This window comes from Carassius auratus, chromosome 30 (genome assembly GCF_003368295.1).
Source record: "Carassius auratus strain Wakin chromosome 30, ASM336829v1, whole genome shotgun sequence".
Lineage (NCBI taxonomy): Eukaryota > Metazoa > Chordata > Actinopteri > Cypriniformes > Cyprinidae > Carassius > Carassius auratus.
In genome coordinates, this window is record NC_039272.1 from 21,144,816 (window position 1) to 21,163,572 (window position 18,757).

The following is an 18,757-nucleotide window of genomic DNA, read 5'->3' on the forward strand; positions in this document are numbered from 1 at the left end:
AATATAAACAGACAATGATAACTAATGTAACTCTTTACAGTATCTGAGGTTCGCTGAGTTTGAAGAGACTGCGAGAGTGTTTGAAAAGGAGCTCAAGGGCAAAGGCAAACCTGCCCTCAGAAGTGCAGGACACTCCCGGAGAGACTCCAAAACCATCAGCACTCACGTGAGACTGACCTCCATTATTCACAAAAAAATTACAATGTTTTTATTAGATTCCCTTGCTTGGATATAATTCTAATAAAAACATTTATGAAAGTTAACTTTTAAGTTGTCTCTTTAATTACATTTTCCTGTTTTGTTAGTGTTATTAGCCAGAAGTGCCCTATTTAGAAAGCGTAAAATTTGATATATGTAACATTTTTACATCACAGAATCAGTCTGTTGTACGCCTAGTGTTTTTTTTTTTTACAGATTAGCTTGCTTTATTATAATCTTATTATAAACATATCAACAAAAGTTTATTTAACTTTTTTAATATTTTATTTTATTTTTAATTATTAATTCGTTTTTAGCTGTAATTCCAAAACCTTTTACACTTTTCAAGAGAAATCATATTTTTAATCATGTACAATTTATAATATACCATTATTAATACAAAATCAGTTTACCCAACACCGCTTATTAACCTTATTCCCCTTCACCTTCATTTTAGTGTAGTTATACACATATAATGTATTTGGATCGTATATATAATTTAAAATATATTACTATTTTAATAAAAATAAATAAATGATGATCTGAGAAAATCTCTGTCGTTACCAAACTTCTCAGTATTTGTACATTTTCCTTTACTTAAAAAGATTGAAAAGTAAAAAGCAACTGAAATGCTCAGTTTTTATAAATTACTTGACAATTATATGATTTACACAAATTATATAAATATATATATAGTGTTATATATATATATATATATATATATATTATTTGTATATATGTGGGTGGGTTATACATTTACAGTTATAAAATGTTTACATGTAGATCAGAAAAAGCATTTATTTATTTAGATTTAAAAATGAAAAGCGACTGAAAAGTTAATTGTTTCTTCATGACTTGTTTTTTTCCCTTCAGGATGATCTGCTCAGCTCTTTTAATGATGGCGACTATAAGGTATTCTCTGAGCTGTGGGCTAAAAATATTCCTGCGGAGATTCGGGATTTTGATCCAGTAGCTCAGAAACTGGAATTCTACTTACAAATTCATTTTACAATATACCCACTGAAATCCCCTGTAGGAAGACAAGTAAGTGCATTTTACTGTTGGCAGTACTAATAAAATTACCTTTTTTAAATTAATTGATGCATGTGTTCTGTTTGACCAACAGATGTCCTCATAAACTAAAACATTCAGGCAAACCTCAAGATACATGACTTGAATCAGTATTTGAATGGTGTAGTATTAGCTTTCACTAAAGATGCAAACTCTCTCTTTTTTATGTGAAATGTGTTTGTGTAATACAGGATAAAGGAGAGTTTGACGGCAGGATCACACATTTCAGGCACTATCTGGAGACCAGAGGGGCGGCACTGAGCCAGACCACTGAATTCCTGCCGTTCTACGCCCTGCCGTTTGTGCCCAATCCCACCGTACACCCGTCCTTCCAGGAGCTTTTCCAGGTACAACATACCAATCCCCAAAACACCAGCTGATTAAAAGTCATTGCACAACAAAACAAAAACCCTCTGAAAACTGAGGTTAGTTCTTAGAAACAGGATATACTGGGGAACACTTTCTTATAGGTACGTCATATTGTTGCATACTGAAAAATCATATTATTCTGTCTGATAAACCTCATGTACACTGAGCACTTGCTTGATGCAGAAGAGGTTTTACAGTGTTGTCATTGTTGTTTACCGGATCATAGGATTCCTGGATGCCGGAGTTGAGAGAAAGGCTGGAGAAGTTTCTCTCAGTGACTCTGAAAGCTTCAAACACACCGAGGCTTCTGACTTTATATGTATCCTTTTTGTGTATACTGTGAGGAAGTATAAAGTAAATAAAACAATGAAGTGTAATATAAAACTATGTGGAGTGTAAAAAAAAAAAAAAAGTTGTGAAGCCCTGCTATAGAGGAAGCAGCTTTACTCCTGAATCTCCAGTCACATTGTAAATCTTGAGGACACATTTCTGTGGGTAATAATTAAATGTGTCATATCTTAAAGATATTTTCTCAATTGAAATAATTAACATTTATTGAATCATTAAGCCTTATTGTAATGTTGCAGTTCATTGCAAAAGCTTCTTTATGTGTCTTTTCTTTAGTTGACATCCATGCATATGAACAAGGGGAAGTAAAAGCTTTCAAGGTAGAAATGTAAAGCTAAAATATTGTGAACAATTTGAAGATGCATTTCAAAGTGTTTACAGCTCGACATAACAGTAGCCTTTAATGCATAAAAGTGTTAGAGCATGGAGGTAACATTATGAACAAGTTTCATAAAACACAAATGCTAAATTATATTATTATAATATTCAGTATTTTTCTATAGTGTGTGTTTACACGAGCGTTTAAAAGTTGGAGGTGAGTAAAGTGGAACAGGAACAGTGCACCTTGGAATTTTGATATCAAACAATTGGAACTTTACAAAAAACTCACCTCACCTATTAATGTCTGAATCTCTATTGTAAAATGAGAAAGCCTGAGGATTGTAGTTGCGTAATAATTACATATCGCAAGGGCCAAAATGCATTGTTCATTGTCATAAAATGTACATGTTCTAATGTTATGTCAGAACAATGGGCTGTGATTGTTGTTTTTGAAGAGCAGACTGGGATGTTTTGCTTGATGTAGTTTGATGGACACTCGTTGACATTAAACAATCAAGATGAACAATTACTTTTTGGCATAACTCCTAAACACCACGAAACCAGAACGAAGGTGGAAAGGGCAACAAAGGTGAATTATTCTGATGCCGCTCCTACATGTATAATAGTAGATAATAATTAAATAAATAATTGATCAAAAAGTGTATATTTTTGTCCCTAATAATTTTATTATTTAGCTGTTTTTATTGCACATGAAACGACAACAGTCACAGAAACATTACAGTTTTGCTCCAAATACTTGATATTTAATGATTTTTGAAAATAATCATAAAGATAATTCATAGATTCTTCTATGGATAATATGCATTGCTAAGTATTTAATTTGGACAAATTTTTTCAATATTTAGATTTTTTGCACCCTCAGATTCCAGATTTTCAGTCAGTTGTATCTCGGCCAAATATTGTCCAATCATAACAAACCATACATCAGTGGAAATATAATTTATTCAACTTTCAGACTGTGTTTCGAGAAAATAAAGTGTATATATATATATATATATATATATATATATATATATATATATATATATATATATATATATATTACACTTAAGACTGGTTTGTTTTCCAGGGTCACAAATATTTATCAGTAATTACCAACTACTTTAAAAGTCATAAAAAAATCATTGGGTGTGTAAAGTAGCATTATTTTCATATACTATAATGTTATAATTTAATTCATTATTTAAATAAACAATTCAAATATACAGTATATATTGATGACATAATGTGATAAAAATGAAATCATATCAAAAAATCATAAAAAAAATGTATTGGTCACAGGTTAGTTTAATCCCTTATAGCCAGTCACATTGTAAATCACAATTACACATTACATGGGTAACAATAACATTTGTATCTGCATATAATAATTTGTCCATTTTAAATGTGCAATAAATATGTATAATTTTGTCTCTAATATTGGTATTATTTAGTAATTTTCCTTGGGTATTATGTGTCTGTCAAACACACACACACACACACAAAAAATTGTCTATATCACTAAGATATTTTTGTTCTAAATATTTTTAACATGATATTTAAGTTAAATCATTGGTCAGAAAAGGGGTAATAATATTGGAAAATAATGTAATATAATCCAAGTTGCTTAAATAATTACAATATTTATAATTGTATCCCTAATAATAGTATTATTTAGACGTTTTATTAACATATGTCTTTGTTACCTCTTATACAAATGTTGTGATTTTGTTGTAAATAGTTTTATCTTGAAGGCATAATAGGAAATAAATTATATAATGTAACATAGAATAAAAGTGTAAAAATTGTTCACAAAATAAGGGAAGTAGCTTTAATCCTGAATCTCCAGTCACATTGTAAATCATGATAACACATTACTGTGGATAATAATTCAATTTGATTTATCTTAATATAATAACAGATAATAGTGTGTAATTTAATAATTTAAATAAGGTATGTATAATTTTGTCCCTAATAAGCTAAGATTAATGAAAAAAAAATTCTTGCAAATGGCCATCAAACAAAAATATACTTTTTGTTCTAAGTATTGTCATGTTAAGAACATAACCAGAGGAAAATCATATTTTGGTGTACCTTATGGACTCTGATTATAGGTCAAATGTACCGTATTGTGGCTATATGGCTCTTTTGCATCGTGAGTGTTCACCAGCCCCTTATTTGACTGTGTGTGTTTGGTCTCCCAGAAGCAATTCAGCAAATGCAGCTCCATTTGACCGAGGCAGAAAGGAGGTTGGCCATCTGCATGAGGAGATTCGCTGAGCTGCAGGCCGACCATCACAGCCTCATCGGCGTCACGGCAGAGCTGGTGGATTCGCTGGAGGCCACAGTCCGTGGAAAGATGGCAAGCAAACATCAACTCACACATTATCTGGACAATTCCAGCGATGGAGAAAATTCTCCCCAAAGGGCTCAGGGGAAATGTCTGATGTTTTTCAGATCTCCCCGGAGTACCTGCAGGGTGTGTGCATGCGGCTCTTCAGCGGTCACATGAGACAGAGTGCTGCTGAGAGCGTGGACTTCACCAGACCTGGCACTGTGAGTCACTGCCTTCACAGATCACTGACTATATATTCATGTGCATTTGGCTTTTTAAAGCATCTAAACTCCACTATTTCTTTCTTATTTTGCAAGTATATAATACAATAAAAAGGTAATTGCAACATGTTATCTCACATGTCACTGAGAGTTTATATATCACAATTCATATCTTTCTTCTTAGAAGTCAATCACCTTTATTTATATAGTGCTTTAAACAAAATACATTGCGTCAAAGCACTGAACAACACTCATTTGGAAAACAGTGTCTCAATAATGCAAAATGATAGTTAAAGGCAGTTCATCATTGAATTCAGTTATGTCATCTCTGTTCAGTTGAAATAGTGTCTGTTTTTACTTGCAATCAAGTCAATGATATCGCTGTAGATGAAGTGACCCCAACTAAGCAAGCCAGAGGCGACAGCGGCAAGGAACCGAAACTCCATCGGTGACAGAATGGAGAAAAAAACCTTGGGAGAAACCAGGCTCAGTTGGGGGGTCAGTTCTCCTCTGACCAGACGAAAACCAGTAGTTCAATTCCAGGCTGCAGCAAAGTCAGATTGTGCAGAAGAATCATCTGTTTCCTGTGGTCTTGTCCTGGTGCTCCTCTGAGACAAGGTCTTTACAGGGGATCTGTATCTGGGCTCTAGTTGTCCTGGTCTCCGCTGTCTTTCAGGGCAGTAGAGGTCCTTTCTAGGTGCCGATCCACCATCTGGTCTGGATACGTACTGGATCCTGGTGACTGAAGTGGCCCTCTGATCTGGACACAGACTGGATCTCGTGGCCACGGTGACCTCGGATCTAGAGAGAAACAGACAAATATTAGCGTAGATGCCATTCTTCTAATGATGTAGAAAGTACAGTGTTATGTGAAGTGTTTCCGGTTCCGGTTTACCTAATTAATGCAGCCTAAAAATCCTTTAACGGATTTGGATATTAAAAGCATATTAGTATGTTATGTGTATGCCAGGTTAAAGAGATGGGTCTTTAATCTAGATTTAAACTGCAAGAGTGTGTCTGCCTCCCGAACAATGTTAGGTAGGTTATTCCAGAGTTTAGGCGCCAAATAGGAAAAGGATCTGCCGCCCGCAGTTGATTTTGATATTCTAGGTATTATCAAATTGCCTGAGTTTTGAGAACGTAGCGGACGTAGAGGAGTATAATGTAAAAGGAGCTCATTCAAATACTGAGGTGCTAAACCATTCAGGGCTTTATAAGTAATAAGCAATATTTTAAAATCTATACGATGTTTGATAGGGAGCCAGTGCAGTGTGGACAGGACCGGGCTAATATGGTCATACTTCCTGGTTCTAGTAAGAACTCTTGCTGCTGCATTTTGGACTAGCTGTAGTTTGTTTACCAAGCGTGCAGAACAACCACCCAATAAAGCATTACAATAGTCTAACCTTGAAGTCATAAATGCATGGATTAACATTTATGCATTTGACATTGAGAGCATAGGCCGTAATTTAGATATATTTTTGAGATGGAAAAATGCAGTTTTACAAATGCTAGAAACGTGGCTTTCTAAGGAAAGATTGCGATCAAGTAGCACACCTAGGTTCCTAACTGATGACGAAGAATTGACAGAGCAACCATCAAGTCTTAGACAGTGTTCTAGGTTATTACAAGCAAAGTTTTTAGGCCCTATGATTAACACCTCTGTTTTTTCTGAATTTAGCAGTAAGAAATTACTCGTCATCCAATTTTTTATATCGACTATGCATTCCATTAGTTTTTCAAATTGGCGTGTTTCACCAGGCTGCGAGGAAATATAGAGCTGCGTATCATCAGCATAACAGTGAAAGCTAACACCATGTTTCCTGATGATATCTCCCAAGGGTAACATATAAAGCGTGAAGAGTAGCGGCCCTAGTACTGAGCCTTGAGGTACTCCATACTGCACTTGTGATCGATATGATACATCTTCATTCACTGCTACGAACTGATGGCGGTCATATAAGTACGATTTAAACCATGCTAATGCACTTCCACTGATGCCAACAAAGTGTTCAAGTCTATGCAAAAGAATGTTGTGGTCAATTGTGTCAAACGCAGCACTAAGATCCAATAAAACTAATAGAGAGATACACCCACGATCAGATGATAAGAGCAGATCATTTGTAACTCTAAGGAGAACAGTCTCAGTACTATGATACGGTCTAAATCCTGACTGGAAATCCTCACATATACCATTATTCTCTAAGAAGGAATATAATTGTGAGGATACCACCTTTTCTAGTATCTTGGACAGAAAAGGGAGATTCGAGATTGGTCTATAATTAACAAGTTCTCTGGGGTCAAGTTGTGGCTTTTTTATGACAGGCTTAATAACAGCCAGTTTGAAGGTTTTGGGGACATATCCTAATGACAATGAGGGATTAATAATAGTCAGAAGAGGACCTATGACTTCTGGAAGCACCTCTTTTAAGAGCTTAGATGGTATAGGGTCTAACATACATGTTGTTGGTTTAGATGATTTAACAAGTTTATACAATTCTTCCTCTCCTATAGTAGAGAATGAGTGGAACTGTTCCTCAGGGGGTCTATTGTGCACTGTCTGATATGATACGGTAGCTGACGGCTGAATGGTTGCAATTTTATCTCTAATAGTGTCGATTTTAGAAGTAAAGTAGTTCATAAAGTCATTACTGCTGTGGTGTTGGGAAATGTCAACACTTGTTGAGGCTTTATTTTTCGTTAATTTAGCCACCGTATTGAATAAATACCTGGGGTTATGTTTGTTTTCTTCTAAAAGAGAAGAAAAGTAATCAGATCTAGCAGTTTTTAATGCTTTTCTATAGGATATGCTACTTTCCCGCCAAGCAATACGAAATACCTCTAGTTTTGTTTTCCTCCAGCTGCGCTCCATTTTTCGGGCTGCTCTCTTTAGGGTGCAAGTATGCTCATTATACCATGGTGTCAAACTGTTTTCCTTAACCTTCCTTAAGCGTAAAGGAGCAACTGTTTTTAAAGTGCTAGAAAAGAGAGAGTCCATAGTTTCTGTTACATCATCAAGTTGTTCTGAGGTTTTGGATATGCTAAGGAATTCGGATACATCAGGAAGATAACTTAAAAAGCAATCTTTTGTGGTAGAAGTGATGGTTCTTCGATACTTGTAACAAGAAGTAGAATTTACAATTTTGGCTATATGAAGTTTACACAGAACTAAATAATGATCTGAGATATCATCACTTGGCTGAATAATTTCAACACTATCAACATCAATTCCATGTGACAGTATTAAATCTAGAGTATGATTTCGACAATGAGTAGGTCCTGAAACATGTTGTCTAACACCAATAGAGTTCAGAATGTCTATAAATGCTGATCCCAATGCATCTTTTTCATTATCGACATGGATATTAAAATCACCAACTATTAAGACTTTATCTGCAGCCAGAACTAACTCGGATGTAAAATCACCAAACTCTTTAATAAAGTCTGTATGGTGCCCTGGTGGCCTGTATACAGTAGCCAGTACAAACATAACAGGGGATTTATCATTAACATTGGGTTCTCTGGATAATGTTATATGAAGCACCATTACTTCAAACGAGTTATACTTGAAGCCTGCCCTCTGAGAAATCCTGAAAACGTTGTTATAAATTGAAGCAACTCCTCCCCCTTTGCCTTTTAGATGCGGCTCGTGTTTATAACAATAGTCTTGGGGGGTGGACTCATTTAAAATAGTGTAATCATCAGGTTTTAGCCAAGTTTTTTAGCCAAGAAGTCTCACAGTTCTGCGTTTGTATCTCGCAGTTCTCACTTTTAGTTTTTTTTCTTAGAATAAAAATAAGGATTGTGAAATGACCTCACAATTACCTTCTTTTTTTATTTCGTGGTGGAATTTTTCTTCCATAGAAATATGACCCAGACATCGAAACTCAAAAGTAGCTTTCATTTTTAAAAGCAGACAAACTGGGAAATGTCCCACATGATGAATCTTGTTTGACTCAATTTAAATTCACTCCCTCATTGAATGAGCATTGCATATGGTCTTACATACATGCAACATGTACAACTCAGTGGGACCCATTTCTAATCAGATTTGAATTAATTTTCAAAGCACTTGCAAGTGTGAATTGGTTTCACATGGTTTTCTGCTTTGTCATTTGTCAAAAAAAAAAAAAAAAAAGCATTTTCTTTCCTGTCTGAACAAAGCCTTCACACAGAACAATTTTTGCATTCCAAAGAGTTTTTTTTTTTTTTGGGACATGTTAGAAGAACACGTTTGACCACTGTTCTGCATGTTTTTGCATTAAAAAATTGTCATTATTCTCAATGGCGATTCATTACTGCAACAATATAAAAAATTTGTGTGTGTGTGTGTGTTGATTAAAATCAGCAAAATTTAAAGTGACAAACTACCATAGTTTGTCATTTTCAATTATTTTGGTTATGACCATTTTGATATATCAAGACGATGCATTTTTGTAACAATGAGATTTTTATAGATTAGATGGATTATGCTGTTTAAACATGCCTTTCCAGCTAGCGTGTCCTCAGTCCATATATATCTTCTGTGTGTTTGTGTGATCATCTGTTCATGAAGGGATATCACTCTATGAGTCCTTGCGATGATCGATATGTGAGTTGCTGAATGTTTCATCATCTTTCTTCCTGCCTCCCTGGTCTTGCCTTTATAACCATGGGCCCTGCCTGTCCTCTTCCTCCCTTGTATTTCATCCCAAAGTAAATCTAGTTCCCATTAGATCGCCCTAGTGTCACGGGACGAATGTCCTTGTTCACTCTTAAGAATGCAGTGCTTTGTCCGACTCATGTACATTGTAGCAGAATCACAAAGGAAACACATAGCACAGATTACTTTGAAAACCGTGTTTCACTTGACTTCGGTGAGCAGTACAAAAACAAAACTGTCACAGTAAGAACATATACACATGCACTCAGTACGGGTCATATGATTGAATACCTTGAATTTAATTTGACATTTTTTCCTTTTTAAATAATCTGGGACTTCCTGGTGTCAGATTAAAAACACAGGAATGCCTACATTTACATATCAATGTGCCAATGTGTTGTTCAGAAACTTGAGCCACTGGGCCATGGAGAAGGAAGAAGGAAAAACTTTGCCCTTTGCACAGAATTCAATCAATAATACATCAAAAATTTATAATTTGCTGCTTATGTACTCAACTCTTCAAAACAAGTCTTTTTTAGTTTATTTTTTAAATATTTTTTTAAAGGTTGTTGTAATCAATATCAATGTAAAAGCCTTTTTTGATTAATAAGACTTGTTTTCACAAAGTGAATGAATTTGAATCACAATGAATTTGATTTGGGATACATCATAGCCAATTATTATTTATTTTATGTGTGTGTATTATTTGTTTATTCTGTGCAAAGTTTTTCCTTCTCCCTGTTTCTGAACAAAAAGTTGGCATGCTAATATGTAAATGTAGGCGGTTGTGTGTGTATGTGTGTGTGTGTTTATATCTGATGCCAGGAAGTCGCTGTTTATTTAAAATGGGGGAAATAATATGATAATATAATAAATTTATTGCAATAATAACGATGTATTAATTATAAAAAAAGCAAAACAAAAAAAAAAAACATAAAAACTTTTAAATGGCAATATGTCACGTTTTCCCAAATAATCAAACAACAAAAATAGTTTTCAACATTGATAATAATCAGAAATATTTATTGAGCAGCAAATCAGTATATAATAATGATTTCTGAAGATCATGTGACACTGAAGACTGGAGGAATGATGCTGAAAAAACACATACTCAAAAAATACTTATATTTTACAATATTACTGTATTTTTGATCAAATAAATACAGCCTTGGTGAGCAGCAGAGACTTCTTTCAAAAACATTTTCAAATACTTATGATTCCAAACGTTTAATTGGTAGTGTTTAAATGGCTTTATTTATTTAAAAAGATGACAGTGAATCAGCCCTGGACCAGGATACTCTCGTAAAGTTCAACCCCTTGTCATTGTGAAATCCACATACGCCTACAAACTGCAAATATTTAGAGCAAACACTTAAGATTGGCCAAACTTGAGAATGTTGGTGTACATAATGGCGTCTATCGGGAACTTTTCCTCAAACCAGTTTGAAGTTAATCTAGCATGACTCACTCAGCCCTTCAGAGAAGGATGTTTATATTTGACAGGAAATTTGGCTTCACATAACTTGCCCATAAACTTGAAATCAGACCGATATCACCATTTCTCACACTCCCAATAATGGGGACCACTCTCCTGAGTTTGTGCTCACATGATCCGTCTTCCCGCAGGTTTCGGTGTAAGCCTCCCCCAAGGAATGGCTTCTGATTGCATATTTGAGATGCCTGAATTTGCCGCGCTCTTAAGCTTAGTTGGAAATTAGATCTTGCAGGTGCAGCACAGTAAATGAGCGTAGGGAATTACTTTCACTAACCTCCCTCCCTGCTTTGTGAAAGCAGGGTATTCACTGTTTCAGGTCAATCATTGCGTGCCGTGTATCTGTACACATAACCCCACCGCACTGCATGCGCTCGCAACTGTTGTATTGCAGAACACATGCTAGTTAATACCGCAAAAACATGAATACTCACATACTTTAGAGTAACCAACTATAATAAATAACATTTCATTAACACACAGGCATTTTATTTTCATTGGCAAGCCAATATTTCAACAGATTCCAATGACATACATTTTTTTTTTTTTTTTTCGTTTAGGCTTCCTCAATGCTGCGGGCATCGGTCACACCTCAGTAAGTATTTGTTTGTTTGTTTGTTTTTTGATTGATTGATTGATTAAAACAATTTCTTGCCTAGCAGGTCTCTGGATTTTTTTCTTCTAATTACGATAAATTTACAGTGTCTTGTTATATATTTGTAGAATATATTAAAAAAATTAAATAAAATTAATAACAATTCAGAAGAAACATGAACAATAAAGTGTCCTTGTTAATTGGTTTTATTTTATTCACAATAATCCATAAATTCATAATATCCAGATTTATTTATGTAAGATATGCTTTGAATATAATTAAATAATGGCATTTTAGAGTCTTTAGAAATCAGGGTAAAAGTGTAATTATCTTTTCTTTTTTTACTTTTTTTGAACATGTTTAAACATAAATAATTAATATCTTACATAGCGTGTTAACTTTAGCATCTTTTACTTGTCAGATCATTCAAAAAGATAAATTTCTATAAATGCAAACAAACCAGACTATGGAAACATGACTCTGATCCCAGAGATATAAATATTCCCATCAGTAACCTGATGAGCAGGATCTTGTGCGCCGATTCATCATCCTTTTATTTCCTGCTGTCAGGAGGCCCAAAGACGTGCCATTGTTGCCTTCCCTTGACTACGAGAAGCTGAAGAAAGACCTAGTGAATGGATCAGATCGACTGAAGGCTTTGCTGCTTCAAGCTTTGCGCTGGGTAACTCAGAATTACTGTTAGGAAGCTAAACACATCACTGATGTATCCCATTATATTTTGTTGTTTTATCTCCAACTTTGAGGTATTTCCTGCCCTTTAGAATACACATTGAGACACATACATTGGTTTTCACATTACATGGCATTTTATTGTTGCTATTTTCCAGAGGTTAACCAGATCTCTGCAAGGTGAGCAAAGAGACATGGTTTTGCAAGCCTTCATCAGCAATGATCTTCTGGAGCGCTACAGTCCCAAACAGGTACATTACAATATATTTACATTGCATTTCTATCCAGATTTTGATACTTTTTTGTTATGCTGTTCAGAATGAGTACACTTACATCAAAACGATTAAAACATTTAAAACGACTTGTGCGGTCTGTGACCTGGTCCTTTTCTAAAATGTGATTACCATCAGTCTTTTTCAGGTGTTTAGAATGAACCTGAATGTGGCAGATCAGGTTTAAGCAGATAACATGACATCTTGACTCATAATTTCCAATCATTGTCAGCAAGTTCCTTAAAGCAGTTGAGTCACACATGCTTTTAGGTCATCTTTCAGTTTTTGTGCAGACTGAAAGACGATAGATCATGTTACTTAAATCCAGAATAAACTTTAGAAGGAAGACAAAATAGGCCTTTTCACGTTAAGGAACAACTTATTGGGCCAAAAGCAGGAAAATAAATAAATAAAATAAAAAAACTTTTTGTTGTTTACTTTACAGAAAACTGTTCTTCATCTGATGAAATCCAGAAATGGGATTGTCAGACAGTATATGGCTCGACTGATCAATGCCTTTGCCTCTTTGTGTGGTGGTAAGTGAAAATGTCTTCGCTTCAAGCAGAGAAGTCTGGTTTTGTTTGTTCCAGCCTTCTTCTTTTTCTTCCTTAAACCAGTTTGTGTGTCAGAGGCCGTAAACAAACTTGGTAGGATGGCCCCAAATCCCATCCATTCATCATAAATACACATCCCTCCGACGCTCTAGGTGGCGCTATAATGTGCAAGATATTTGTATAACAGGCTAGAATTCAAATTCTGTCACTGAATCAGTTGTGCAGGTGGATTTTTATTTCCACTTCAAACTTTTTGGGGCATTTAACATTTTATGAATACCTACTTTTTCAAAGTGAAGGTTTGATTATTCAGTGAATTCTCACAGAATAAATCTATCTCAACAGGAATTCTCACGATTCCACACAAGATCAAGTTGGTCATGTGGATTGGTCACATTGATCGCTACACTACATTCAGTGCATTGATATTGATCGCTCTATTTGCCACTGTGGACCAGGTTATTTCGGTAGGAATTAACAGAAGGGCAAAAGAATTCCACACAATGTCAAGTTGTGGATTTGCACATTGAATGTTACACTACATTCAGCGGATTGATGGCTATGTTCAATAAACAATTGAGAAGAGTCAATGGATTATTCATAATTCATAATAATAGTACATTGCTAATGTGACCTTTATGTGTATCAGAGAATAAACAAACTTGACGGGATGCTATAAGATCTCACTCGTTAATCATAAAAACACACCAATCTCCAATACTCTAGGTGGCACTATAATATGCAAAATGTTGCATAACTTCCAAAATGTATAGGCTAGAATAAAAAAATTCTAACCCTACATCAAACTCTGTTTTATTGTTGTTTGGTCAAATTATGTAGATTGTATTTAGAAGTTTTGCCTAAGGGCGAAAGAATTCCCCACGAGTTCATATTGGCCACATGGATTTGTCGCATTGAACGCTACACTACATTCGTCATTTTGATGTCACTTTTGACAGCAGACCCTTCGTGCTGTTACATTTTAATATAAATTTTGCTTATGTGACCCCCACCTTTATTCTGTTTGGCAGATATGAGCAATTAATGAGTTATTAATTGATAATTGATATTGTTTTAAGCAAAATGTCAATCTCTCTTCTGGTTCTCATTTCTCAAATTCTTGGAGCAGAATTTTCACAAAATTGCCATTGTGTAAAAATCATTCTTTACTTCTGAAATGTGTTTTCCATGGACTCATACACTATTGCACACCCAGGACGTATGTACCTGTCTCAGATACCTTCTTTACTGAGGTTTCTGCTCGACTGTCTGAAGACTGAAGACAAAGAGTCTGTAACTCGAGAAAATGTCCTTGGAGCACTGCAAAAACTCAGCCTCAGGTACGCCTTTTGTTGATATATGTTAATAAACCTACAAACTGTAATAATGTGTTTTCAGTTGCGGATTAAAATAATTTAAATTAAATTAGTTGCTAATTAAAACTGGAAAATAAGTTTGAATCCAAGTTTTGGTGATAAGATACAACAATGAAAAATTGACGAGCTGAGATTTTTGACTGGGGAATACCAAATGAGGTAAAGGATTTCCAACATGGCACATTTTAAATGGCTCAAAAATACCAGGTGTTTTTGCATATTCTGCTGTGTGCAGGCGAGCACAACAGTCTGCCATGATCAGAGACGGTCTGATTGTCTGGTTGGTAAAAGAGCTCCATGACTCCGACTGTCTGTCTGACTACACGCTTGAATATGCCATCTCCCTCCTCATGAACCTCTGTCTGCGCACTCAAGGTACCAGATACACCACCACAATGATATAGTAATCAATACTTATCAAAGAAATAAAGATATGTGTAAACAATTGCATTGTTGCTAATCATCCTCTATTTAGCCTGTTACAACTTTTTTATTAGATTTTCTAAAGTAAACAGATGTAAATGTACTATAAGGAGTGCATTGTTTATTGTTGTATGTCTTACATTTCAGGAAAGAAGAAATGCGCAGAGGAGGCCAAGCATGTCCTAAAAGTCCTGACGGAGCTCCTGGGACATGAGAACCATGAGGTAAAACAGTAATTGCATAACCGCTTTATGCACAAACAAGGTGTGTTATTTGAGTTTGTTTACCGCCTTCCTAAATACAGTGACAGTGAATACTAAAGGCGTCAATTAGCTTAGTCCTTTTTACGTCACACAATTCTCAAAAAAGAACGCTTTTGTCTGCTTTGGATTTTAAAAGTTTGTCTTTCAAATGTACCATAAAGATTTCTCTCCTTTTGTGAAATGTTTGAAATGGAAAATTAAGCCTACACTATTATATTCCATACTGAATTTGCTCAGCACCTCAAAACATTTTTTTTTAAGATTAAAATTATCTCTTGAAAAATTTGGATAATTGTTTTATTTCCTTAATTTTTTTTTTTTTTTTTTTTTTAAATCAGTCATTTTTAATATTAATTGAAAAACTAAAACTTAGTGCAATCAACTATTAATAATAATAATCTATTAAACAATGTTAAAGTTAATAGTTTTTTTATGTAAATTAGAACTGAGCAAGACAATTGTTACAACAATGAAACATTTAGTTTATTAAAGAAACATTTAACATGTGGTCAAACATACAATAAATTACAAATGCATTTCTTTAGCACATTTAAAACAACTGGCGTTGACCGAAGTGAATAATAAAAACCATAATAAGTACAACATAAACAATTACCAACATCTATGCAAAATAATTAAATCCTGTTCACTCTAATCAGATCTCAAAGAGATACTGTACGTCATCAAACTAGACTTAAAATCATCCACAGAAGATTTTAAATGCATGGAAGAGAGTTCGACAAGTGAGCAGCAACCACAGAAAAAGTCCCTTAAAAACCCAGCCCTGTACAAGTTCATTAAATGATTAGGAGCCTTTTGGATCAATTGGAATTAATTAATGAGTAACATATGTGTATAGATGATACATAATATTGTATTTACAAAAAAACTGAGCCATAATGGGCACATATACTATGTAAATAAAATAGGGCCGAGTAAAGAGCCCTGTGGCACACCACTATGTAAGTTAGTTGATGTAGAACACAAATTCCCAATTCACTCTGAAAAAGACCTATCCTTTGAATATGACTTAAACCAATCTGAGGCTGTACCCTTAATACCAACAACATCTGCCCAATCACCACAAATAAAATGCCATGATCAGTGGTATCATAAGCAGCTGTGAGATCAAGTAGAATAATGCCGGTTTTCCACCAAAATTACCCAGAACATTTGTACCAGGAACTTTTTTCCCCCCAGACCTGTTTCCACCGCGGTTGATTTTGGACATGCATCCTCGGTAGTTCGGACTTTGCGCATTCGACTCGGGAGTGTGATGTCCGCAACGACGCAAATCCGGTAATTCTGCAAACAGCAGCGTACTTGATAACATCCGTCAGCTTGCCTTAGCTACTGCAATTTTCCTCTCTGTATAGTTACAATAAAACTAATTATGATATCAAATACCTCTGCCTCCTTTCGTTTTCATTTAAACATAATAACAGCTGTAGAAATGTACTTGGTTCAGGGAAATGTGTATATATACAGTCATTACAAACAAACAAACCAACAAACAAAAAATCATGTAATTTTTGTCTCTGGTGCATTATATAATACAGATTGTTTCAAAACAGCTTCACAGTGATAAACTAAAAAATAAGTGTCAATGCTGGAAAATTCATCAGATATAAAACAATTTACAAAGAAACAAATTTAAGTTCTGCTTTAAAGCAGCTCTGCAGAATACAATAGTGCTATTATTTAGATCAGTTACTTCAGTTCTGATTTAATTCAGTTCAATCAACAATGCAAAGTTAATCAAATATGAAACAAAGTGTCGTAATTGTGTACAAAGCTTTTATAACCATACAGTTGAAGTTTAGTCGAAAATTATTTTAAGATGTGTGTTTAAACTTCGGCTGGTAGTGGATGAAAGTGTTTCAGATGCAAAGTTTCAAATGGTCATTACATGTTTGTGTTCCTGTTTATAGATTCGGTACTATGTGAACGGAGCTTTATACAGCATCCTGTCCGTGCCAGAGATACGAGAGGAAGCTAAACAGATGGTAAGAGTAATAAAAATCATTCATTGCATTTTTGCGATAACATTTAAAACTTTCAAAGTTAAACAGTGATATATGACGCAACAAATGAGAAGGTTACTGTTTGAGAAAGAAAAAGTTTTATTCGTTTGTTTAAAAATCCTAGAGGAAACACTACTCAACACATAGCTAATCCTTAAGTTAAATAAAAAAAAGTCACTGTCAAACAAAACTACACTCCCTACACTTATTATATAATCAGTAAATTTTATATAAATTATTATATAATTTACCAAGGATGCATTAAATTGATAAAAAATTACAGTAAATGCATTTATAGTATAATAAAAAATATATATTTTAAATAAATAATGTTCTATTAATCACAGAAATGTGTATTACCGTTTCCACAAAAATCTTAAATAGCACAACTGTTTTCAACATTGATAATAATCAGAAAAGTTTCTTTATCAAATCAGCGTGTTATTTTCTGAAGGGTCATGTGGAAACAAAGACTGCATTTTTTAAATTTTTTTACTGCATTTTTGATCAAATAAATGCATCCTGAGCAGAAGAAATAAAAAAAAAAGTATATATATATATATATATATATATATATATATATATATATATATATATATATATATATATATATATATATATATATATATATTATTGCTATGGAGAAAATTCCTGCAGGAAACAAAGACTATTGGATGAAAAAGTAATTAGTCTCTGTTGTGTTGCGTAATGTGAGGACTTTGTTGTTGTGATTAGAGTATGGAGGAGATCTTACGCTGTTACAGTAAAGAAGAAAATACTGAACTCAACAGACAAATTGAATTCATCATCAGGCAGCTTAACTCAGGTAAGACAAGTAAGAAATATTTACCTGAAAATTGATAAATAAACAAATGAATAAATCTGTCATCACCCTGTTTAAGCCACATAACTTTTTTCTTCCATGGAGAAAACTACTTTTTCAGTAAAATGAAAGTGAGTGAGAACCAGGTTATCAGATTAAAAGGGAATGGAAAAGCACCTTAAAATATCATAAACTTGGTCTGTATGATGTGAAATAGAGTCATTTGAATTGTTTTTTAATTGCATTTATGATGGTTGTCTATGTTGTTCACAAGTTCACTGAATTGCAATGAGTTGCTAGGATGTTCTTCAAAAATGTTTCTCATATTTGTCATATTTCATCTTTTATATTCATTAATGATTCTGCCATAAACAGCGGACCTCCCTGAACATGAACCTGAGTCAGATGATGAAGAGGAGGATGACGACGACGACGATGATGAGGTAGTTCACTTTGATCATGTCTTGTGAGAAATGTTTTCACATAATCTGTGTGAAAGGCTATCGCTGCGACATGCATTTTATTGGCAGGTTTTAAAAGATTTACCACACAGTCCTTTGATCGAACTCTTTTATCTTAACAGGAAGATGTGATGGAGGCAGACCTAGATAAAGAGGAAGTCCTGCAGCCTGAGCCGAAAGAGCTCAGCGGAGAATCTTTGCTGACAGCAGAGTATCTCGGGGTAAACAATACATCACAGTACACAAGTCTGGCCCAAAACTTCACACACAGGGGTACTG

General features: G+C 34.4%; 1 protein-coding gene across 4 annotated transcripts in view; it reads left to right on the plus strand.

Annotated features, from left to right (window-relative positions):
• Positions 1-18,757, plus strand: part of LOC113049605 (lisH domain-containing protein ARMC9-like) — a 30,223-nt gene that overhangs the window by 656 nt on the left and 10,810 nt on the right. For 3 of the 4 annotated variants that reach the window (XM_026212095.1, XM_026212098.1, XM_026212096.1), the window contains exons 3-21: positions 41-166; positions 1,072-1,242; positions 1,461-1,616; positions 1,865-1,957; positions 2,872-2,896; positions 4,512-4,669; positions 4,765-4,863; positions 9,419-9,454; positions 11,558-11,592; positions 12,163-12,274; positions 12,441-12,533; positions 13,000-13,090; positions 14,325-14,448; positions 14,720-14,859; positions 15,055-15,131; positions 17,102-17,176; positions 17,930-18,020; positions 18,393-18,460; positions 18,601-18,699. In XM_026212095.1, coding sequence (XP_026067880.1) covers positions 41-166; positions 1,072-1,242; positions 1,461-1,616; positions 1,865-1,957; positions 2,872-2,896; positions 4,512-4,669; positions 4,765-4,863; positions 9,419-9,454; positions 11,558-11,592; positions 12,163-12,274; positions 12,441-12,533; positions 13,000-13,090; positions 14,325-14,448; positions 14,720-14,859; positions 15,055-15,131; positions 17,102-17,176; positions 17,930-18,020; positions 18,393-18,460; positions 18,601-18,699 — 1,869 coding nt within the window. The remainder of the gene's footprint in view (positions 1-40; positions 167-1,071; positions 1,243-1,460; positions 1,617-1,864; positions 1,958-2,871; positions 2,897-4,511; positions 4,670-4,764; positions 4,864-9,418; positions 9,455-11,557; positions 11,593-12,162; positions 12,275-12,440; positions 12,534-12,999; positions 13,091-14,324; positions 14,449-14,719; positions 14,860-15,054; positions 15,132-17,101; positions 17,177-17,929; positions 18,021-18,392; positions 18,461-18,600; positions 18,700-18,757) is intronic. The other variant, XM_026212097.1, reaches the window with a different exon arrangement.